Raw genomic sequence first — 24,631 nt, 5'->3', positions numbered from 1 at the left:
TATATTGGCAATTATTAAATTAGAACTATCAAACTATAAAACATTTTTTCAGTACATTCCATATTATTGTTCATTTTGGAAATTCCATAAACCTTTGTCACAAACTGTAATTATAAAATCCGAAAGACAAGAACCAATCCGTTACACAAGAATACAACCTAGCTTGTTGTGAAACCCATAGAGGAATTTTTTCTAAGAAATTAATTAATCATCAGTTACAATACAATACATTACAATCTATTTATATAAAAGAAAGTCTTGTTAGTTACACTATTTATAACTCAAGAACGGCTGAAACCGATTTAGCTGAAAATTGGTAGGGAGGTAGCTAAGAACTGGGAGAAGGACATAGGATACTTTTTATACCGTTCCCGTGGTCAGGATTCCGCCTCACTGGTCTCTAAAAGTTATGGAAATACCCGTAAGAAATGCACTGCAGCAAACATATATAATGCGACAAAAGAAATATATGTTTACATCATTTAAAGTTGGTTCTCAGAACTCCGTGCGTACATATTCTCTCGATCGAGACAACAAAGCAAGCTCAATCATGGCATCGGAGATATAACTAATTCAATCCAGAAGTGATACACGCGCAAAGCCTAAAATAAAAACCATACGCAATTTCGCTTAACATCTGAGGCTCATAATAATTAGACTGTAATAATAAGTACCTACAATATGCCTATTTTCGTTTCAAAATTACATTGAGCGCCATCATTTATTATATCGTATGTGCGCTAATGAATTCGACTTTTTGACTCCTGTCCACGCTGGGCTAATATAGTTAAATTATATACAAAAATCATAGAATATTGGAGAACAATTCCAGTTATTTCACAGGTGCATATTGAGACTGTTTTACAATTTTAATCTTAAACAGATCATGAGCTTCGAGTATCTTTCGGTGACTACCATTTATCTCAGAAGGGTAATAACAACATTCAAAAGAAATGTGCCTCCTATGTCCCCAATTTTTCTGTAGGAAATCGCGTGCGAAGCCGTGGGTAACTGCTAGTTCTATATAAATTTGTTACACAATGTAACTCACAATAACATATGGGCAATAAGACTCATAAAAATTGGAATGTATTTATTATTTATACAAAATCTTTGGAAATTCACAAAACAATTCCGAGCAAATAAGGTATACTAAAAAATAAATACATATGGTTGTTAAAATATTACAAAAATTTCAACTGGTTTTTATTGTTAATATAAAATACTGAGCAAAACAAGGCATAGAATTCTGTTGCTTGTAAAACGTAAACTAGGAACATTTTAATAATTGATATTGAATAACTAGGATACAATATATTTTTATTATTGAAAAAACTTGTTTCAGAGCACAGATACATAAGAAATTGAAAAACTAAAACCTGATATTGACTATACAACATTTTGCATTTCTGCCATATCATTACAAAGTCATTATAATGTAATGTAATTTTTCTAGCTAAAATTGTAACTATAAACAGTCAAAGTATTAATTTACTTTATTTTACATTATTTAAAAAACTTGAAAATCTATATTCTTGACAAATATGACTGTAATACCTTTAACACAATGGATTCATCTTTATTTTTATATGGTAAAATTATGTTGTACTCATAACTGTAATTCAGAGATCAAAGTGAAAATATAATAAGATTTCAAATGCCACTCACAACCAATATATTAAAAATAACTTTTACTCCTCACACCAACACAGCAATTTCATTTCATTTCAATATAAAATTAAACATAAATTAAAGTATTTCTAATATGAGGTGTTCATTTTTAAAGTGTTTATACCTCTTTTAAAGTACACTTTTATTATTCAGAGGGTAATGAAAAACTCTGAGAAAATTATTTTGGGAGTGCAAAAATCCCCCTTCTTCCCCATACCAACACAACCACTTTAACTGTTTTAGTAATTTTTCAGTTTAGACATGCGCTTATCAAATTTAAAATTTGCAACATTTTTGGGTGTTTAATAATGGTTTCTAATTTGTATACTATATTAAGCTCTTAATTAAAAGTTGGGAGACAATACATTTGATGTATGATAAAGCAATGATTTTAAAATTAAATTAGTAAACCATTTTTATCACGATTTTTTTGTACCACAGATTAACAAATCATGTCTTATTCAAGCACCTGCAATGCTCTAAAACAAACTTTATAGAGTGAAGTGTATTTTTCGGATAATGTATTTCTTTGACACATCAACAAAGTTATAAACCTGTATTAAAAAACCGAATATAGCCACTTGTTTGCTTGGAAATCTGCTTTACTAGTAGTAAATCTAGTAAATTTTTTAATGCAAAAGCAATTATTTCAAATTTTATTTTGTTTTTAACAAATCCTAAAATTATGCATCCATAATTTTAGATGGGCAATTACTAATTTACCACTTTACTGGAGAGGTGAGGGAATTTTTAATTTCATAATATTATATAGTTCCACCTGACAATTTTTATCCAACTCAAATTAATCATCCAACACACTAAGTAAACCAACAGTGGATATGGGCAGTTTTAAATTGAGCACCATGTACAAGTTAAACATTAAAATAAAGACGATTAGTTTTACTTTTTTTAAACAATATTTTGGACCTCAACTTTAAAAAACCCCTACAATTTAAAGCTTATTTGAAGGAAAACATGCTAATTAGAAAATTATATAAAAATAACAATAGAGATTATTACACTAAAACCATAAATATTGTAAGATTTGTATGTTGTGTCCATTACATGTTTTAGCAAAATCAAATAACTAAATTGATCAAGTTATAACAATTTTAACATATGTGTAATAAAGTATTTTTTATGATGCACTTAAAACATTACGTCAGTAGTGTGTTGTAAACCAATTTTATAACATTGCATAGGCGTAATAAACTTTCATCAGAAGCTGTTAACCTTTTGGGGTCCAGGTGACTTCAGTCCGACAGCTGTTGCAGCGTGAATATCTCACAAAAAAAGTGGGTTTTTGAATAAATTGGGTTTTTGTTAATGTTTATTTTGATGTACCATTTGGTAAATCATTGTTATAGCCTAGTGGACAATCTATACATTTTTGGATTTTTTACCATTGTACTGATAAAATATTCAATGTTGAAGAAAAACAGAACCCAAGTACATCACTATATCTTTCAAGTACACCGGTTAAAAGAGAACACCAACTAATTCACCAGTTTTTCAGTTTATTAAAGTAAGTACTTCTCTACATTTCATTTCACTGAACAAATACACTGTATTTATAATACAATATACCTTGTTATTTTAAAATTATACGTTTCTTACGTTATGAACTTATTTATATAGGTACTTAAAACATGACTAATACTTATTAGCCGTACGTCCTACAAGTTTTCACTCGGGAAAAAAATAACATAGGTAAGAACCTAATTAAATATATGTATATTTGCTTTATTTTACAAATAAAAAATTGAATAAATTATGAATAAACTTTTTATCTGCCTAACTTAACTTTGTATAACACTGATATGAGGTTCTACCTTGAAAAAACTACAATACTTTTACAATTTATTGGTTTAATGTGACATGTACATAAGTAATATTGAAATATTATTTGAATTTATTTAAGTGGATTTTCATTTGCTTTGTAACTGCAGCAGCACACTTTTAATCAATTTTTTTAGGAGCTTATGAAAAAAATCAAAGTTTTGTTGAAATTTTCTTTGAGCTGAAAAAGATTTTTGTTATAAAAGGAACCTCTCCACAGGCACTTGCCTCTAGAGGCCCTAGTTATTTTTGAAAATATTTCTTTTAATTTACAAGTGTTTTTTTTTTAAATTTTATTTACAAGAATGTTATATTTTTATTTAAGTTTGCTCATTAGGTTTGTACATTGTGTATACATTTGGTTGTTTAGGTTACTTTATTGATTTATTACATTGTGTATACCATTGTATATAATGTGTTATTGTAATATTTTCAAAAATAAATCATATTCTATTCTAAAAAAATAAAAGCAAAATTATTTGAATTGGTAATGAATTGAATTTTTTGAGTAAATAAAAAACAGACCCCAAAAGGTTAAGGAGTTCTGAACACTGGAAATATAAACTGTGTGTACTGTGTTTTTATCATATCGTATGTAGATGTAGTATCAATGTGAAAAAGAAAGACATCAATGAAAATGCAACCTCTTTGTTGTAACATCACTGGATATTTCAAAATCGAAAACCAGTAATCTCTCTTTCTGGTTGACTGAGTTACCAGTAGAGAGCATGAAATAATCCACTTATGTTGCACATTTGATTTTCAAATCATGCTTCTTAACACATATGTAGAAATGCATAACTTTCTACTAGGCAAAAGTAGGCAGCCGCCTAGGGAGACAGCTTCAAGAAGCTCTAAAAAGAAGAACAATTACAAAAGTATGCATAAATTACTTTACTTTAACCGAGCAAAGATAGTTGGATAAAACGGGCTTGTGTCACTTTGAAACTCAATTTTAATCAGATCCAACATTACTGAAGTATCAGAGTAATGTAAACACTGAGTAAGTTGACAAAAGTACAAGGGACCTATTTAGCTTTCCTCTATTTCAATTGATAATAAACATGTGTTTGTATCTCTTTGTATCAAGTAACCTTGAATATTTTCAAATTCTAGACCAGGGCTGCCCAACCTACGGCCCACGGGCCGAATCCGGCCCGCGAGTCAGTTTTATGTGGCCCGCCTTGTTGCCAAAACAACCAAATTTGTTTACAAGCATTTGAAATATTAAATAAATACAAATTTTGAGAACCAAGCAGTCCAGCCGATTTCACGTAGAACGAGCCGTATTCATTTGGTGGAGTATGAGTGTTGAAAGAAGTAAAGTAGTTGCAGACAGATTTTACTGACTACGGTGGTGGCTGCCGACTGACGAATAGAGCGCGCGTAAAGCACGGCACAATTTAATTCAATTTATTGGTAACCTTTTTATTGTTCCCTCAGAATTAGAGCAAACATCCAAAAGTCTGGGTTTATATTTATTTCTACTAAAAAAACCTATAAACATAATATATTATAAACCTTTACCTAACAACTAATAAATAATAAGAAATTACAATAATCAGGAAACAAGGACCAAATAACCTTAAAACTCATATTTTGCACAATATTTCTGGAACAAACCCCGGGCAATACGTTTTGTTTGGGGTTCCAAATCCCCTGGGATGTTGGCCCACCTGGCCATAAAGGCTTTACAATGTGGCCCTTGGGTAAAAAAGGTTGGGCACCCCTGTTCTAGACAGTTGGAACTTTCCAAAATTTCAATCATTTGGATAGGTAAATGTGAATGCTGAGCATAAGTTTAACCCTTTGGGTGCCAAGGGCCGATATTATCGGCTCACTATATTTAACCAAAGCGTGCCGAGAGCCGATATTTTCGGCCCTTTACGTTTAACCGAAGTGTGCCGAGAGCCGATATTTTCGGCCCATTACGTTTAACCGAAGTGTGCCGCGGGCCGATATTTTCGGCTTTGCGATTATATTATTTTTTTAAATCATATAGTAAGCGAATCTTCATAACAGATACATCAAACGAAAGGGGAAGAGTTACTTAACAAATTGATATATAATTTGTTATAGTATAAGGTCCAGGACAGTATGTGTCAAGTGCACCCGGTGTTGCCACCTTGACTGTCTCCCCCGCCACGAGTGTAAATAGACTGAACGTTTATGTAACAATGTATATATTTTATATAGAGACATTTCTTTGCATAGTTTTTTATAGACTTAGTAACATTTTTCAATAGGCCTATGCTATAGACTATAGGCACTAAAAAAATAGTAAGTGATTGAAGATTGGACTTTTTCTGCCTTTCAATAACTGAGGGTGAGTAAAAGCAAATAATATAAAAAAATAGGCTATTTGTCATGATTTTATTTTTTTTTGAACATGCATTAGGGTCCTAACCAATGTTTTTCAACCATCTCAATGCTAGTTTAATAAATATAGTTTTGTTTAGAAAAGTCCTTACAATAACATGCCCTTACATTACATTGTCAATATTTTAGCATTTTAGTCCAAATGTAAAGTTTTATTAAAAATCTTATAAAACTTTTATTTCTCAATATTTCTTTCTGAAATTTTCTATATTGGTTCATAATTATACATACTAATGTAAAATGTAACATATGTTTACATAAATAGTATAATAATATAAGTTTTCTAATAAAAAAAAATAAAAAATAAAAAAAATTTTTTTTTTATTTTTTTTTTAGTTTACTTATTTATATTTTTGGATATTATCATAAAACTTTGTTATTACATAACAGTATATTTCATAACCTACAAAACAAAACAAAAATTGTCCATTTATCAGTATTAGGATAGGAGTTATACAATTTTTTAGTCTAACATAACAAAATAGCTGTTTTGTGCTTGGCACACTTGGCTGTTATAGGCCATTTACCACTGGCACTCAGGAAACACCCACAGCTCACATGCATGGCATTACTCAAAACGAATCTTGAAATTTGCTTGGCATCCAAAGGGTTAAAAATGAATAGTATTCAATCTCCAATCGTAACTCTCCATTTTTTTATACACAGAAGAATGTAAAATGTGTTGAGAGACAATTTCACTTGTTCACTTTTTGCTGTTAAGCAAAATTCCTTACTTGATGAAATACTAGTAATGTCTTCAATTTAAAAATTTTTAAGTTTTGAAAATTAAGTAAACAATTAATTATAAAGGTTGCAATGGTATTGAGGAAAGCTACTGGAGAAGTTCATTTTTTATAATTATTTATTATTGAGAAAGCCAGTGTTGCACACTCCAAGGCATCAGACACTGAGTTTGTTAGACATATTCAATTCTGGCCCAACCAGTACTATCCACTCACACTGTACTGATTTTAACAATATATTACTCTGCTTGTTACATTTTTTATAATTATTTATTATTGAGAAAGCCAGTGTTGCACACTCCAAGGCATCAGACACTGAGTTTGTTAGACATATTCAATTCTGGCCCAACCAGTACTATCCACTCACACTGTACTGATTTTAACAATATATTACTCTGCTTGTTACATTTTTTATAATTATTTATTATTGAGAAAGCCAGTGTTGCACACTCCAAGGCATCAGACACTGTTTGTTAGACATATTCAATTCTGGCCCAACCAGTACTATCCACTCACACTGTACTGATTTTAACAATATATTACTCTGCTTGTTACATTTTTTATAATTATTTATTATTGAGAAAGCCAGTGTTGCACACTCCAAGGCATCAGACACTGAGTTTGTTAGACATATTCAATTCTGGCCCAACCAGTACTATCCACTCACACTGTACTGATTTTAACAATATATTACTCTGCTTGTTACATTTTTTATAATTATTTATTATTGAGAAAGCCAGTGTTGCACACTCCAAGGCATCAGACACTGAGTTTGTTAGACATATTCAATTCTGGCCCAACCAGTACTATCCACTCACACTGTACTGATTTTAACAATATATTACTCTGCTTGTTACATTTTTTATAATTATTTATTATTGAGAAAGCCAGTGTTGCACACTCCAAGGCATCAGACACTGAGTTTGTTAGACATATTCAATTCTGGCCCAACCAGTACTATCCACTCACACTGTACTGATTTTAACAATATATTACTCTGCTTGTTACATTTTTTATAATTATTTATTATTGAGAAAGCCAGTGTAGCAAAGTCCAAGGCATCAGACACTGAGTTTGTTAGACATATTCAATTCTGGCCCATCCAGTACTATCCACTCACACTGTACTGATTCTACCAATATATTACTCTGCTTGTTACATTTTTCATGCAAATCTACAAATTTTTTATATAGGCAATGGGCAGGGCGAGACTAAAACATGATGAGCATCATGTACTACTACTTGTAAAATATCAAAAGAGTGAATTCTTTAGATTCTAACTAACATATTTTTGTCCATTATGTCTAAAATATAGATACAAACTCGCTAAAAGAAACATTTCATTCGCTACCAATTTATTATACCTTTGGGCATGGATATAAGTATCCCCATATGATTAAGTCTTTAAGTAAAATCTCCACATTAGCTCCTACATAACAATATCACACCCAGTGAGCTGGCAGTCTTCATACCTAAACAGCAAGAAGATTTTTGTGTCTAAATGACCACTCACCAGTTCTGCGTGGTACTGACATTTTATTTCCGTTCATACAACTTCTCTAGCATTACAACGATATCTAATATAGTCAGTCACATTAAATTAGTATTTTATTAATTATTTAGATACAAAGCGTGTTGTTTGTAAATTTTGACAATGCACAGCACAGCACATGTGTCTGATATGAATTTATTATATTTATTGCATGTTTGTAATACTTAACGATAATAAAGAATCCATTTTATCTATCAAGTAGAAATTGTAAGAGAATGACACGTTATAAGTCCACAAAACTTTTTTCTTAAAACAAATTGATGACATGTTTTTAGTTAATTACGTTATTATAATCATAAGACGTACATTTATGTGGTAATTTAAACTGAGATATGTTTCTAATTAGAACTTTCAAATCTATTATCAGCTTATGATATAAAAAGACGGGAAAAGGTAAGCTATTTTTTGAGAAGTAGAAAACGCTGCCCTTACTTTTATATTAGAATCAATAGTTGTATACTATTTGTTCACACATATTATAATTAATGTATAATATCAAACAATGTCCTTCATAACTGTAATGAATTTTATTCAACAGGAAATTTTCAATATTTTTTTTATTCCGCATAATTAATATAATTTACTATTATGGAATATTTTTTAATAAAAATTATGAAACACTGTTTTTAAAATCTAACCTTAATTATTAAGAATAGAGATACCATATTTATTAATAAACTATATTATCACAATACAGATATTTATATCTTAGTTTACTAGGCTCTAAGGTAGATCCTTGTTTCATATTGAACTCGCTAGATTTTAAGTGTGATTGTTTCAATGTGCCCAAACACCCACATTTTGAAGCTCAACAGTATTATTATTAATTTTATAAAAACAGTCTCGATAATACAATTATTATTGTAATGAGTTAATTATCACATTTTATGTATCTTTGTTTGGTAATATAATAAATGTTGACTAATCAGAATATTACACAACTTCAGTAGTACAGTATTTACAAAGTTTTAGTGGTGCAAATTTTAAATCACAAGGAATCCAAGTCTAATTGTTGGTTTAAGTGCTCATAGAATATTTAGAATTAGGAAATAAAATGGTTTAAAGACAACAAATAGATTCTATAATTTACAAAGTAAATAGTAAATACAAACATATAAAATCTCTCAGAGACAAATGAACAATAACTGAACTAAGTTATTTGCTAAGTTCTACTTTAAGGAAAAATTATTATAAAAGATACAATGAAGAATTTCAACAATTACAAGATATGATTTGAAACAAAACAAAATCATCTAGAGGCTAACTGATCACAGACAAACTATCAGCTTGTTATCAAATAATGATTGAGAAACCAGTCCTTGCTTGGACCAACGTAGCGATAAAATAACTTAGCCTATCGTATTTTACATCTCAAATAGTCGGTGAGAAAAGTGTACTCTTTGAATAAGTAAATATAGGAGCCCAAATATATCACTGTGAAAACGCTTGTCTACTGTAACTACAGCAGGACTACTGAACCGTACTTTGGTGATGCTGTTCACTTGAGAATATCCCTGTAAAGTATGCACAATAATCGCACACGTGGCAGTGACCACGCAACCTAAGCCAAGCAATGCCTAACTACACATTCACCAAGCTCTGACCGGTGCAATGCTGGCCACTTCAAACATAGCAACAGAGAGCAAATAAACTACCTAGGCAAGTGAAATTACAATTTACTTCACAAACTTCATAATGAGTAGAATACAAATCCCACATTGCCTTAAAATTTAAAATGTATACAAACAATTTTACTAACAAGACATAACTATTTAGAAAAATAACAGAAACCCCACCAATATTTAAAATTAAAAATACATACAAAATTGAGAATTATTATAAACTTATGGATTATGATAATTGAGCAATTTTTATCTATTATCTGATATAGAAATTGTTTACAACTCTCACTATGTTTTAAAAATAGAATTCCATCTTTTATTAGTACAAAGAAAAATAAACTTGTGAATTATTTTTTTTACACAATATGATCTTGACATTTCTTTCAAAACTTAGTCAAAGCGTTTTCGATCCTTCATCTCAAATACATTATGTTTACTGGCTAACTGTGTGGCTTAATAATCTCATAGTTATATCACAAAAAATAGGCAGTACATTTATATCATCAGAAAGCAAGATTTGTACATGAAGAATTTTTTATCCCAATCACCAATTACTGGTGAGCATTAAAACGATTGTACAAACTGCATTTTTCATGATTTACACATTAAATTCCCATTCTGAATATAATTACATATCTCAATTGACAAAGTACTCAGTCCGGTTGGCAGCGCAACAATAAGTGGTAAAAATATTATCCTAGATAAAGCATCAATCTTGTAGATAATAACGGCACAGCCGAGATCAACCGACCCCCAGATCAGAGCTTGCGAATGCGTGACACGACGTGATGTGACATGACGCATCAGGACACTTCACTCAGATGGCGTGAGGTCCCGTTCTTCCTCACCTTCCGTCAAGAGCTGTAACAGCAAGTCGTGTAGAGGTTCCAGCGCCTTCCGGTACCCGGCATCTGAAAAGTGTAGATAGTCCGGCATATCGTGATGGCTAATAGTGCCGTCAGCACCGACCAGCCCCTTCTCACAGTTCACCGTCTGCACGCGACTTCTGCCCTGCAGCTTCCTCCTCACCAACTCATTCACTGATGCATTCCGTTCACGCAGGGGGTTTGGGTGATGACCTCGTGGAAACAATTCCTGTCAAAGATACAAGAGTGAATAAACATATCCGTATATTTAACGAAAAAATATTGAAACATAAAAACCTAATTGATGTAAAAGTAGTTTTACTTACACCCTATCAAAGCATATTGTTGAAGCCTAAGAATTTGGTCCAAACTAAGTTTATATACATATCACATTAAATATAGTACTGTTAATCACTAAAATGCTTATAAGCTAGCCTATTGTTAACACAATACTTATGCATTATAACAACCACATTTAAATAATCTGTATTTTCAGTTAAAAATAACAAAAATGGCCTAATTGTAGTTACAATACTTATGCATTATAACAGCCACATTTAAATTTAAATTATCTGTATTTTCAGTTAAAAATAACAAAAATGGCCTAATTATAGTTGTCATTCACATGTATTAACCTATCCTGTCCATATTCAAAACTACCCAACGCATATCTTAACTAGCCATATTGTATCTGAAAAGCCTAACCTAAACGTAATGTCCTGACTGTCACGTATGTGCTTAAACCTTGTCCAAGGAACCATCCCCCTAAATAAGAGCAAACTACCCCATCAGGACCCAACTGACTGCCCCAAGTTGCCTGCCGCACCACAGGTCACCCTATTGACTTTTGCCTGTCGAGATTAGAAACCAAACAACAAGGAAAAGGTTAATCTTATTTAAGTTTCTTTAATTTTTACTGGAAACATATAACAAGTGTGGTCAGTATAATGCGTAGGTACTAGTAACATTTTTCTCACATTGTGTTAAATGCATGAAAACAAACAAGACTTTTCAACAATACCTAAATATATAAAAAATATTAATATCTAAAAACTCATCATTTGAGCCACAAATTTCAAATACACTAAAAATGTCTTCAGATACTTCTGAGGTCTTGTACGACTAAGTTCTCCAGTACTGTTGTGACATATTCTTGTACTAAGTCTTGTACGACTAAGTTCTCCAGTACTGTTGTGACATATTCTTGTACTAATAATGAAATGGAAGTGTCTTTAACAATTCTTCAAATTGACATATAAACTGCACACACTTTTGAAGTATTTCTTGTTAAATGTAGGCCTGGTATAATTTGTCTAATCTTGTAGGACAGTTTATTGTTGGATTTGTCTAATCTTGTAGGACAGTTTATTGTTGTTATGGATATCTCCAAGAATAGGGATACATTTTTATATATTGAAACGAAATATGAAGATACAGGAAATACTAAGAATAATGTATATATATAACTTTCATCAGGTTAACCATAATGAGGATAACCATAGTTTCCATTATTATCTACAGTGTTATCTATCATACTCTCTAACAAGACTTATAAATCATTTATGGTATATAACAATATCCCAATGGATCATTAATTAAACAATTTCGCTAACCATTCAACACAAGGATTTTTCACAAACCCGCTTACTGCCAGCCATGGAATTTAACATCCTGTCATTAAAACCGTCAGTTATCTACCAGGTCATTGCTATTTACATTCATTTGGAGGTTACTTTTATAAGTACAATAAAAAATAACTGTCTAAAATGCCCTTCTTAGTTTAACCCTTTTGGTGCCGAGAGCCTATATAAAGGACAAACCTGTGAAGTCATAAAAACCAAGAGCCTTTATTTAGACTCATGCTAGGTTGGTGGTGAAACTCCAAGAGCCTATATATAGCCTTGAGTAAGGTAAGTTAACAGTCAAGAGCCTTAATTTAGGCTCTCAACATTTTCATTCAGGACAAATCCATTTATTTATTGACTAATATCAATAAAATTAGTACCGATTTATACAGAACTATATATGCTTCAAGAATATAATAAAGTTGCATTATTCATAAGGCAGTGGTGTTAGACGTTAGATGATAGCCACCTGCAGCCATTAATATTCTTGTTGTTATCTTATCTTACTTACTTTTAAAGCTTCTAAAAAGTGTGTCATTTACAGCAGACTTTCCTTTATTTTAGAGAAAACTATTTCAGTGTTGTTCTTACTACCTAATTTAACAATTTAACATCAAAACTTAATTTTGATCAATGAAAGAAATTAAGTTTATTTGATGATTCTATATCAAATGTATTATAGCAAGTAGCATTGTATTGGTATTAATATTTTATTCAAACAAAATAATAATATGCACTATAATGTTTTATCTAAAAACATTGGTGTTGTTATGGTAAAAGTCAGTTTTTTACTTTGTTTACTAATAAATACATACATCTATACATTTTTAGTATTATTAAACAGATTTGCACAGGTCTCTATCAATTAAATGTGTTGCAAACAATATGTACAGTAGTGATTTATAGAGTAAACATTCTTTCAGGTATTTATGGAACTCTAAATTTACAAAATATAAATAAATTGAAAAAATATCTACTTTTAACCTTACAACAGGCAGTCATTTCATCCTGTGGTGTCAGGCTTTTTATAGCTTTATACAAGGTTTAAAAAATATATTAAAAATATAATTTAGGAGCAAAAAATGTAGAATATATAAATGTATATATTTTTTAGATTTAAACAAAAAAATAATATTTGCATCAAAAGCAGGCCAAAAAATATTTTATTTCAAAATTTGTTTAATGAAATGCAAATTTTTCAAATTTGGGGGAGACCATGCCTATCAAATCAAGTTATAGTGAGAAAAATGTAAATGTGAGATCACCATTTTGTGTCAAATTTGATCTAGTTTCAGAAAAACAAAACCTGCATACACATATATGAAACCATTATAAAGCTACAAAACATGAAAATCAGGTCTATACATAAGAGTTTGGTAATACAAATTTTGCTAATACAATTGTACATGAATATATATTTACATGCATATTTTCTTACTCAAAATTAAATAAACTATACAGCAACAATAAAATAAATTCCATAACTCATTTTTTGAAAAGCATAAAAAAGTAACTTTTTGTCATTATTAAAACATCTTTGTACAGCAAAAAGTATAAGATGTTTTTGAAAGTTTGTACTATATATCAAAATGTATTGTTTATAACTAATAGGAAATGTTTTTTAGTTTTAGAAAATCATAAACTACATCTAAATATATGAAATAATACCAAATTTACAAACAAAAACATGACAATACGCACTAGTTGAAAAAATTCAAATCCACAACATAAACAGTGTTGCTAAATTAGCTTATCTTTATTTACATCAGCCTGAACATTGCTGAATTAGAATGAATAATATGTGGTGATAATATAAAAGTGAAAAACAATAAAAAAACTATGTGAAATGAAGTTTAGCCAAACAAATTCTAATACCCAACTCAGAGCCGATAATATATCAGATTTCAGTTAAAATATATGTATCTGCCCTATTATAATATCTAACATCACTCTACACATTTAATACAACACTAAAACACTAATAAAACTACTAAATCTTCAAATTATACACGATTCGGCACAGACGTAAGATTTAACAATGCTGGCAAGTTCACAACAAACAGCTGACGTTTTCATTTATATTTGGAATAATCAATTTGCTACGAACCATAACAACAAAGAGGTATAAAACTTTAGTTCTTGTTAGCATTTTTCTTCTCGAATCCAATGTTGCATGAATCAAATCGATACATTATCACAGTATTCTATAAGAAGTGATTATGTAATGTTTGACCGACAATATTATGTCCGTTAACACTACAGAAATAGCAACATACAGCATAATTTTGATGATTAACACTACGAGGTTTAAAGGTATACAATTTGTAAAAATCAACATTTCATAAATTTTATTAAATGTCATTGTTTTTCTTTGAACAACAAACAAGATTACCAAAATCATTATATTATCTTAAAAGTTAGCAAAATAAGAACAATTTATGTCTATGTTGTGTAAACTCGTAAAATTGCTCTGGCACTACTGCGATGTACCCAGCAGCTATGCCACGACATCAGACAGGAAACCCCACACCAGTAACTCTGGCGTTATGAGACACGACCAGCCCAATATACTTGGCGCTAAAAGGGTTAAAGTTTTCTTTTAACGATTGTGAAGTAACAGGATTTTTTTTAAACCACCTTTCAGTGATACAAGAAAAACACAATTTTTAACCAAATTGACATTTATATGTGGATGTAATATGAGACAATTTAATACGTAAACCCATTGTATGACTAATACATGATGAAATGAAAATCACTACAGCTGATATTGGAGAGCACAATAGATCACTGAATAAAGTTTTATCTGGATCAGCTGATATTCCAAAGTGGGAAAGTTGTAAATGAACTTATTTAGAATGTTAATGATGCATATAATAATAGTAGAATGGAATCTCTCTTCTTCAATAATAATTAGTAGTGTTATAAAATGCTAAGAACTTTCAACTTAAGAAATGAATAAATTTGAGATACTGTTTAAAATTCCAAGTAGGCCTACATAATTCATAATAAAATTATTTTATCTATTCATAATAAAACCTAGTAATAAAAATTTATTGTATTTTTAGAGCTTATACTTACAACAAAAATAATGTATGTTTCTGGATGTCGTTCACGTATAACATTGACAATTTCCACAATTCCATCAGAAATATCATCAGGTGAGTCTCCAAAATTGTTTGTTCCTACATGTACAACTACTACCTGAAAAGATAATTTTTATTAAAACCAATTTAGATTAACCGTAAAGTTTGTATATGAGTCTAAAATAATACAAAACTGTCTATGTATTGACTGGATCTTCTAATATAAAACATATCATACACTGTATGTGAAACAGTACGTACAATGTTTATCACACTCATTCGCATATCAACATCCAGTTTCTGACAACAGCCACATTGTTACTAAGAATGTAATTCCACATGTAAACACACACATGTATGTGTAGATTTGGCTACATCTCACTAAAGTAACTGGCACGAAAATAGTCCGATGGTGGTTGATACATCTGAACCCTCCCTCTACTCCATGTGCTAAACACTAAAAATTGCCAGTTTTACGTTTAAGGTAAAATACTAATTCATCCCAACATCGTTTTCAATAAAATAACAACATCAACCGTTACAAATATGCGTACCTTTGATTTAATTTATCTATTATGCATACAAATCAGGTGTAAATCAAGCAGGCATTATGTGACAATAGCATGTCATGACGGGAACAACTGGTGGTCAGCAGCAATTTGGCAACACTGCATCAAATGTCATCCAGACTATTTTGGAGCGGGGTGCTCTAACTATAATAATTATAACAACAAAACATTTGCTGGTTCTATAATAGTTTTAGAGTGAAATCTAAAAATGTATTTTAACACAAGGAACCTAATTCCAACTGATGTAATTGTACAGCTGGTCTGAAATGATAGAAATTGTGTTGTAACATTATTAGTAATGTGTAACATTGCTTTGCAACAATAAGTAATTAAGGGCCTCCTATGCATACATCATGGCATATATAATTCAAGAGAAATTGAGGCATATTGTAATAAATGGAAACAACTGAGCCTTCTTATGCTCTGTCACGCACAATGCCTGTTGCTCCATCTTTTACTTGCAAAATGTTTTAGAAATGTTGTATACCATATTATTCAGCTGGATGTCTGAGATACAACATATCACCTGATCTATAGTGATGCCAACAGTGATAGCTAGGTAGTACTGTTGAGTTCCCAAGTATTGTATCATCTGCTTTAACCCTAATTGTGGCAATCAATATTTAAATGTCGGTGACATACCAATTACAATTCACAATCAACATTTAAATGTTGTGTGAGAACTATAATTGGTTCATAACTGACAACTAATTGTTGTGTGCAAACTATAATTGGTATGTCATAAATGTCAGTGACATTTTAAGGTGAATGATAACCTCTGTGTTTTTTGCCTTAAAAATTGAATAAATAAATTTTGTAAATGTTTATTTTCACCAGAATAAAGGATGAGTCAAAGTAATTGTTTTATATACATTTGATGATGCTGTTTGTCTTGAGCCACATTAACACATTACAGACCTTTTCTTTCAATGCACAAAGCATGTAATACGGCTTAAAGTCTATAGGCCATAGTGATTTTTTTTAAAGTTGTAGATGTTGTTGTTTAAGATCGTTCTCAGAGAGTTAACATATCAAATAAATTCAGAAGCAAAACATTTAATAGGTTACCGTTTTAACCTTTCATATATATAAATGTTTTGCTTCTGAATTTATTTAATATGTTAACTCTCTTAGGATGATCCTAAACTACTCAGCTTTAAGTTCCACTAGCATACACTAACATTATCAACAGTCCTGATCTCAATGGTTTAGAATTCTATTTTAAATGCACATTTGGAAACATATGTAATATAATATCAAAACCTATGTAATAAATTATTTGGGCTAACCTTTGGCTTTATATTGTCCAAGGCACCATTGTGTATCCTCCAGAGAACATTCTGTGTGGTGTCACCAGATAAACCGAAGTTCAAAGAATGAAGCGGTTCAAACAGATCATTCCACATTGGTCTCTGCTTCAAATGGCTGATAATGGAATCTCCAATCCACAATACATCTGGTTCTCTATCTTTAGTGTCAGCTAAATGTTGGTTATGCTGGAAAAAAGAAACTCTATAAACATGCTTGATGGAAACTACTATATGATTCTACTATTGTGATTCTATTTATCATATAATGATTATCTTGGTTTCAATATGTTTCACGATTACATAAACACATAGATTTTTACAAATTAGAATAAACACTATTTTCACGTGAAATCATAACTATCAAAACCATTTTTTTTTGTGTGATAAAAGATTGAAACAGTATTATTTTCAATTTACTGTAATCTAGACATTATTTTTAAAATGTGAATATTTCATTATCTGCTATATCCAGTCATTGCCTCAGGGATAGCTTTTGTTCTTGAAGTTCCTGGCTAAAGTGTTTAAGCTAGCCACTTTTACATGACAGTGATCTGTACAATAAACTGAGCAACTGCATTAGATCTCAACAGCATCTCAGAATTTATTTAAATGTATAGTATAAACTTTATATTATTTTGTTCCGAAGGATGAGAGACAAGAGTGGCATTCTTCTCACTAACATCACTTCCTTTTGGGAGGTAGAAGACAAGAACCGATCATGATAACGACATGCAATTTTCACAGTAAGTCAAATAAAGTTTGTTCTTTATAGTAATGTATTTTTCTTAGGTCCACGGTAAGAAAGCCCTTAAAAAAACAATGGCTTCATTCCCTTCCGGATAATACCCGAGTACCAAAATTCATGATATCAGCAAGGTTAACGGTCAGAGTAGCCAATCAAAATGTTGATCTTAATAACATATTCTACTCGTCCTCCTAAACAAAAATATATTTGGTCTAAATCACAAATAACCATGTTTTTTAATAACTGAAATGTAAATAATAATAATAATAATGTTGTCTTTATCTTCATCAAGCGTTTCTCAGTTACATACAGAACAACTGCTTTTCAGAACAACTATCGTCACATACAACATATACATGAAAATGAAATACAAATAAATAAAAAGAAAAAGAAAATCTATGCATTAAGCAAATTCTGCCTCATCTTATTCTTAAATGTGGCTATTGAACATTGTTTCATGTTTGGTGGGAGGTCGTTGTACAATTTCGGGCCGAAATAAGAGAAGCTCCTCCTTCCCAAACTCCAGCCTAACTTTAGGAAAGTGGAGAAGATTCCCATGGCGGGTTCTGCGCTGAGAGACCTCATCCCGAAATGAGAGCTTCTCACTAAGGTACTGAGGCTCCTGTTTAACAAGAGCCTTGTGGACCATGCAGCACGTCATGACCCTGCAGACGGTCTCTACCGACATCATCCCAGCGGCATCTCTGTAAGGAGAGACATGCTCAAATCGTTTCAAATTAAAAATGAAACGGATTGCAGAGTTTTGCAAACTTTTGAATGCGATGCATGTCTTCTCCAGAAATGCTATTCCCGTAGGCTGGGAAACAGTAGGCGAAAACGGACAGGACTAGTGACTGCATGACACGTAGTTTCGTAGACTCAGGTAGAAGATCTCTAAATCTGTAGAGTCTCCTCAGTCTACCTCTAAATGTCAATTTTTGGTTATATTTATGTACTGTGTTTCTTGTTACATATGATTTTCAGTGTTATCTGCTCCCAATAGCTTATCTGAGTGTTCTGTGTTCAGAACAGCTAGTACAGCACCAACAACCATTCCGTGCAGTGCCTCCTGCCACATGAATAAGCATGGCGTTCATTACTCAACTGCCACATTAACTCTAATACCGTCAACTAGTTTTTTAAAATATTTACGAATATTAAGTGTTGATTAGGTAAGTAGTTAAAATATTAGGATATTAATTTATTCCATTTTAATAGGTCATTATGTTTTGTCATGAGTTCGTTGTTTAGAGTAATCGTATGTTATTTTTAAATGAAAAAAGCTATTTTAAGTGATTGAAAGTTACCACGTGGTACATAAGTAGATAATAGGTACATACAAAGTTATGGTTATGTTACTTTTGCTTATTTATTAAACTTGTGTTTGTTTTATTTCAATACTTATTTGTTTTAGAATGTTTGATTCCATTTTTATGCATTATTTTCAAAGTTATTTTGATCCAAACTTGTTAAAGAGATTTACGTTAAGTAGTTCAACTTTTAATGTTCTAAGATTCATTATTTATTATTTTTATCCCCTAAAACCTTATAGTTCCGTTCAATAAAGTGACACTCGTCTTTTGCCTTTCTGCCCGTTAACTTCACGTTTACCAAAATCAGATAGGCTAACAAGAAGTACAAAAACACAAATATGACCACAAAATAACACTTCCATTCTAATTATTAAAATTCATAGATTTCCAACCCCCTAAGCATTTTTTTTTCCCCCTTGGGGCGGCCTACTGCCATGCACTTAAGCCTCAAGGGCTTTTTCCGCACCCCGGAAACACACCATGAGGCCCACCAGTCTACAACTTCAGCAGTTCAACAAAACTGCCGAAAACAACCTATCAAGTCCTCCTGGGAAAATTCACCACCCCTGTCCAAACTACCAAAGATGGCATACCGCTCTCTTGCTATTGCAGGGCAATCAAAGAGCAGGTGCTCAGCAGTCTCCACACACCTCCACGTGCGTGCACCTCCATGGTGCTCATTACACCTTCCACAGAGGGGATCCTCCTGAAGGATGCCGACTCTGTGAAGATGCTTCCTCAGGTGACCATGCCCCGTAATGAGACCAATGACATTGGAAGACATTGATCTGTTTAATGAGAGAAGGTCTGAAGCAACCCTGGAGGAAGGTGACTGTAATACCATTCTACTTACTCTCAAACCCGGATGCAACCTCCACCTTCTCTCATGCTCCGTGCGAATCCATTTCGAGACAACCCTAGAGGATTCACACCTTGGAACACCGCAGAACGGTTGAGGACCCGTCATAGTTGTCGCTGAGCCCTGGTTGGCCAGGGCATCAGCTCTTTCGTTCCCAAGAAAAACTATACAGAGTTTTGTTCAATACAAGCAGAATACACTAAAAACGTTGAAATTACAGTATGGGTTGTAGTTTATTTAAGCCACACAAGCTATAACAATCTCAAACCACTTATAAATTTCTTTAAAAAAATATTTTTCATTGCCAGAAAGAATTTTCAAGTGGGTCGCAATCCATAATTGCACAATAACTAATATAGTGTTTGAAACATTAAATAATGTTTATCACAAATACTCCATAAAATTTAGGGGACCGAGGAGAATCGGGGTTTTCTGTGTGGGGGAGATAACAAGCTAAGGATGGATAGGTGGAGGAGGTAATCGGGATACCAACACACAGACCAACAAAAAGGAATATTAGAGGTCCTAGCATTTTTGCAACACGTTCTACCCCTATAGTGAAGATTTATTGATGTTTATTTATCAGATTCTACCTGTACGTTGACATTTCTCCTCTGTGCTCTCGGTCTTGTTCCTATTTCTCAACATTTTCGATACTTTCTGATTAAACAGAGGCCACTGATAATAAACAGGATTTAGCAACTTTGCGTGGGTAGTTGCACAATAAATACTAACATGTTAGATTAGGTTAAGTTAGGCGATTTAGGTTTCTAAATCGCCTAATCACATCAGCCGCAGCGTGCTTTGAATAGGTTGCCTCTGTTTAATCAGAAAGTACCACATTTTTCTACCATAGGCATCTTATTTTGCATCTCGTTATTAAAATCATTATTTTTACCTATTTCGAGATTGGTAAGATTTTTCTGCACTTTTCATTTCAAAATAAAGACGTACTTTGTCATTGCCTTAGCCATTTTCTGTTCGTGTTTTCTTCCTTTGTATCCTTTTTGGTCCGACATGGAGTTATATAAAACAGGTTTTCTTTCTGTGTTAAGTGCGGTGACCACTGCCCTCTAGCTGTGGACACACTGTTGTTACGTTGTTGTAGGCGGTCCTCTAAATCAAAGAAAAAACAGAAGCAGTGTACCTATAACCTATATGCATGGGTGAGTTCTTTTGTTGAAAGGAGACACATAAGTATTCGAGAGATTTTTCTTTTGTGTAGTGAACTCCATCATCTTAAACTTCCCTGACAGGACTTTATGTAACGGAAATTAGATTTAAGCAGTAGAACAGTAGTCGACTGGTATTCATTAATGAGGGAGGTGTTTATTGTTTACATGATGGAACAATCCGAAAAACTTGGCTGGCCTCTTTCTGTTGTGCAGATTGAAGAGGCAAAATTCTATAAGACAAAGTTTAACCAGGGACGTTGCATCGAGGAACAGTGTGTTTTTTGGAGGTATAGACCCTTCGGTACTTTGGGATTATACCGACCACACCCAGACATGAATCGTTATTTGACATTTTGCTTCTACTGATTACTAGATTAGCGTAGAACATTATTTCATCAATATAAAACAGGAATTGTCTTATCGCAAACCCCTCCCCATCCTCAGACAGAGGTCAAAGTCGAGCGTTCTAGTAGATAACGTGATTGCAGAGTCTCGCCGCCTGCTCAGCTAGTGCGTCGCTTTGTTGTACTTCATTATTTTACCCCTACATTTCTCCAAACACAAAAATTCAACAAAAACAAACATTACCAAACAAAAACTAAACTCTTTATTGAAAAAAACACACATAACTTGTTTTTATTCTTGATCACACTCCGCCACCCAAAATGCGAGTGCCTCCGGCCATCAGTGCGAGCTTCGGCAGCATCTTTGGTGCTGCCCCATGCTGATGTCAATGAAAGAAAAACATCCCTCGAGATAGTACCTACTATCAGTAAAATATCAAATTCTAGAGGGGCTGATCAGAAATATAAATTGAATTGTAATGGAAAGGCAATTATGTACCGTGCAAAAAACTTAAATAATCATGTGATGCCACTCGGCCTGCCGTAATCGGGGTTCTCGAGAAAGATAAGATAAAAGCGACAACAATATTATAACGATCACAATACCTGGAAATGCTTGTTGATTGATGGAATGTTAGTTCTGTTAGTCAACTACGTCGTTTTATAACATTCTAAGTTCATTGAAAAAAGTTTAAGCGTTGGGGGCATATAACGGAATCTGACCCCATTAACAATTGACAATCGTTGTAAGTTTGTAATAATTAAAGAGTTGTTTTTTTCGTTCTATCATGTTTGTTTCTATAAATTTATATTTTTGTGTTCTTCATACTGGTGTGGTCGGTATAATCCCAAAGTACCAACCCTTCTACAGAGAAATTCTTCCTTGTTCCTGTAGATTCAAGGGACTCTATGACATTGTTGGCAATTATAAAGGATTAGATTCTTCCTGGGACAACCATCATGAGTGACTCTGCTGGAAGGCCTAGACTGTTTCTCTCGAGAGGGGTACCAGGTTTGAGGTACTGGTTTACATACCAACACCATTGAGCAGGTTTGGAGAGAGGTACGGGCTACTTTTCCCTGGTACGGCATCCACAAAGAACATTCTATTGGATATTTGATAAACTTGGGACAGGGTGGAAATAGCACTGATGTGATCTAAGCTCGAATTTGATACTATCTCGAGGATGTTTTACTTTTTTGCCAGAAGTGCGGAGTGGCTAAGCACGCAATGATAGCCAGGGGTATTTCCGACGTAATTTCAGTCATTATTTCCTCCCTTTTATATTTATTGTACAAAGCTAATCTTCTATACATTAAGTTTCTTATTTTTGGTTGAAATTTTGAAAAATATTGTGAAGTAGATAAAATAGATATTTACACTTTTAAAAAAAATGTAGTCTAGGCTACTATAACTCTCCTAAGCTACTATCATAATGCCAGATTATTAGATCCTAGCCCACTACAAATTCAAACTTGAAGTCTGACTGATAAGAAAAATGTTATAAACTAGCCCTATTAATCCTGGACACTTACAGATACTTCATGTAGTTTATTTTAGAATTTATGTTTGAAATGTATACTCGTATATAAAGTAAATTTAGCATAGGCTAGGTACGGTAATTTCCAACTAGAAAACTAACCTGGCTCATCCATCTGTCATCACCTTGGACATCTTCACTAATAGCAGGTATTACGCATCGATTCATTTTAACAGTAAAAATGTGCGTACCAATTCAATTTGTACACGAACAAGAATTCAAGAGATAAAATGCATGTAAATTTGCAAAGATATTACCAAAAAACTTCCAAACTCACAACTAACAGTACAAGATAGAATAAAATACTGCAACTGAATTTATTCTTCTTCTTCCCTGTGCCTCAGATTGTGAAGGAGATTGAACTATTTTCCCGACAAGGGCTGATGTATAATAAACACACACACACACACATACATATATACATATATATATATATATATATATATATATATATATATATATATATATATATATATATATATATATATATATATATATATATATATATAAACAATTATTACTGGTATTAGTTTCTTTTCTTTTAGACAAATAACTAGTATTATTTTCAGTCTTTAACTTTCTGCTAATAGTCATGTTTTGTTTAGTAAGAATCATTACAAATAAATACAAGGTGTTTTATATCGAGTGAAAAATATTTTAAACGTTACATTTTTAAGTACACATAGCTAAATTTTATTTGTATTACAGTTTGTCTTTAATACCATACGAAAAATAAAAAAAGAGCTGAATATGTCAAGTGAGAAATAAAGTTGCTATAGTTGTGATTTCAGAAATAAATATTAACATCTTGAAAATGATCACATTTCAGTTATTCTTCATAATATTAGTCAAAAAAATAAGGGAATGACCGACAGAAGTGACTACTTTTAACGGGCTGTGGACATATATGTTGATAAGGTACCATTTCTAAATATCTCATTTTACGTAATTTAGCCCATTCTTTTCGCCTTGCTTGAGGAATATCAAGGTTTTTTTTTTCAAAACGATTTGCTTTTTTACTGTCTTTGTATTAATGCGAACGTTGTCTTGAAAGTTCTTTTGGACGTAATTTGGCTCATTAGTTTTGCCTTGCTTGCATACTTGATTAGTAGTATCTTCATTTACACTAACTTCTATTTTCTGCCTTTTTAAATTGCAAATTCTGCTATTGCCAGACCTTTCATCTCCGCTTTTTTATTTGGTGTTGTAGATGATTCGGAATAATTGTCTCAGTTTTCTTCCATTACAGTTATTAGCTGAAAAAAATAAATAAACATGTATTTACTACCTGTGAATCCAAATAATAATAATATATACGCTCCGTCACCTAGCTGATTACAGACACCATTATCATTGCCTAGTTGTTGACTGCTGGTAGTTTCAGTAAAACAT

The 24,631-nt window shown here is 32.1% G+C and overlaps 1 protein-coding gene across 1 annotated transcript; it reads right to left on the bottom strand.

Annotated features, from left to right (window-relative positions):
* Positions 1–8,151: 8,151 nt before the first annotated feature.
* On the bottom strand, positions 8,152–23,573 carry LOC124370883 (platelet-activating factor acetylhydrolase IB subunit beta homolog). The gene is made up of 4 exons (XM_046829187.1): positions 23,342–23,573; positions 17,242–17,448; positions 15,379–15,501; positions 8,152–10,901 (listed from the first exon to the last, which is right to left on the bottom strand). Exons 1-4 carry the CDS (start codon positions 23,405–23,407, stop codon positions 10,620–10,622), a joined length of 678 nt encoding a protein of 225 aa, XP_046685143.1. The 5' UTR covers positions 23,408–23,573; the 3' UTR covers positions 8,152–10,619.
* Between the last annotated feature and the right edge of the window lie 1,058 nt (positions 23,574–24,631).

Source organism: Homalodisca vitripennis, unplaced genomic scaffold (genome assembly GCF_021130785.1).
Source record: "Homalodisca vitripennis isolate AUS2020 unplaced genomic scaffold, UT_GWSS_2.1 ScUCBcl_622;HRSCAF=3039, whole genome shotgun sequence".
Lineage (NCBI taxonomy): Eukaryota > Metazoa > Arthropoda > Insecta > Hemiptera > Cicadellidae > Homalodisca > Homalodisca vitripennis.
The sequence above is the reverse complement of the archived record's forward strand: the minus strand, read 5'-3'. Positions and strand labels throughout refer to the sequence as shown.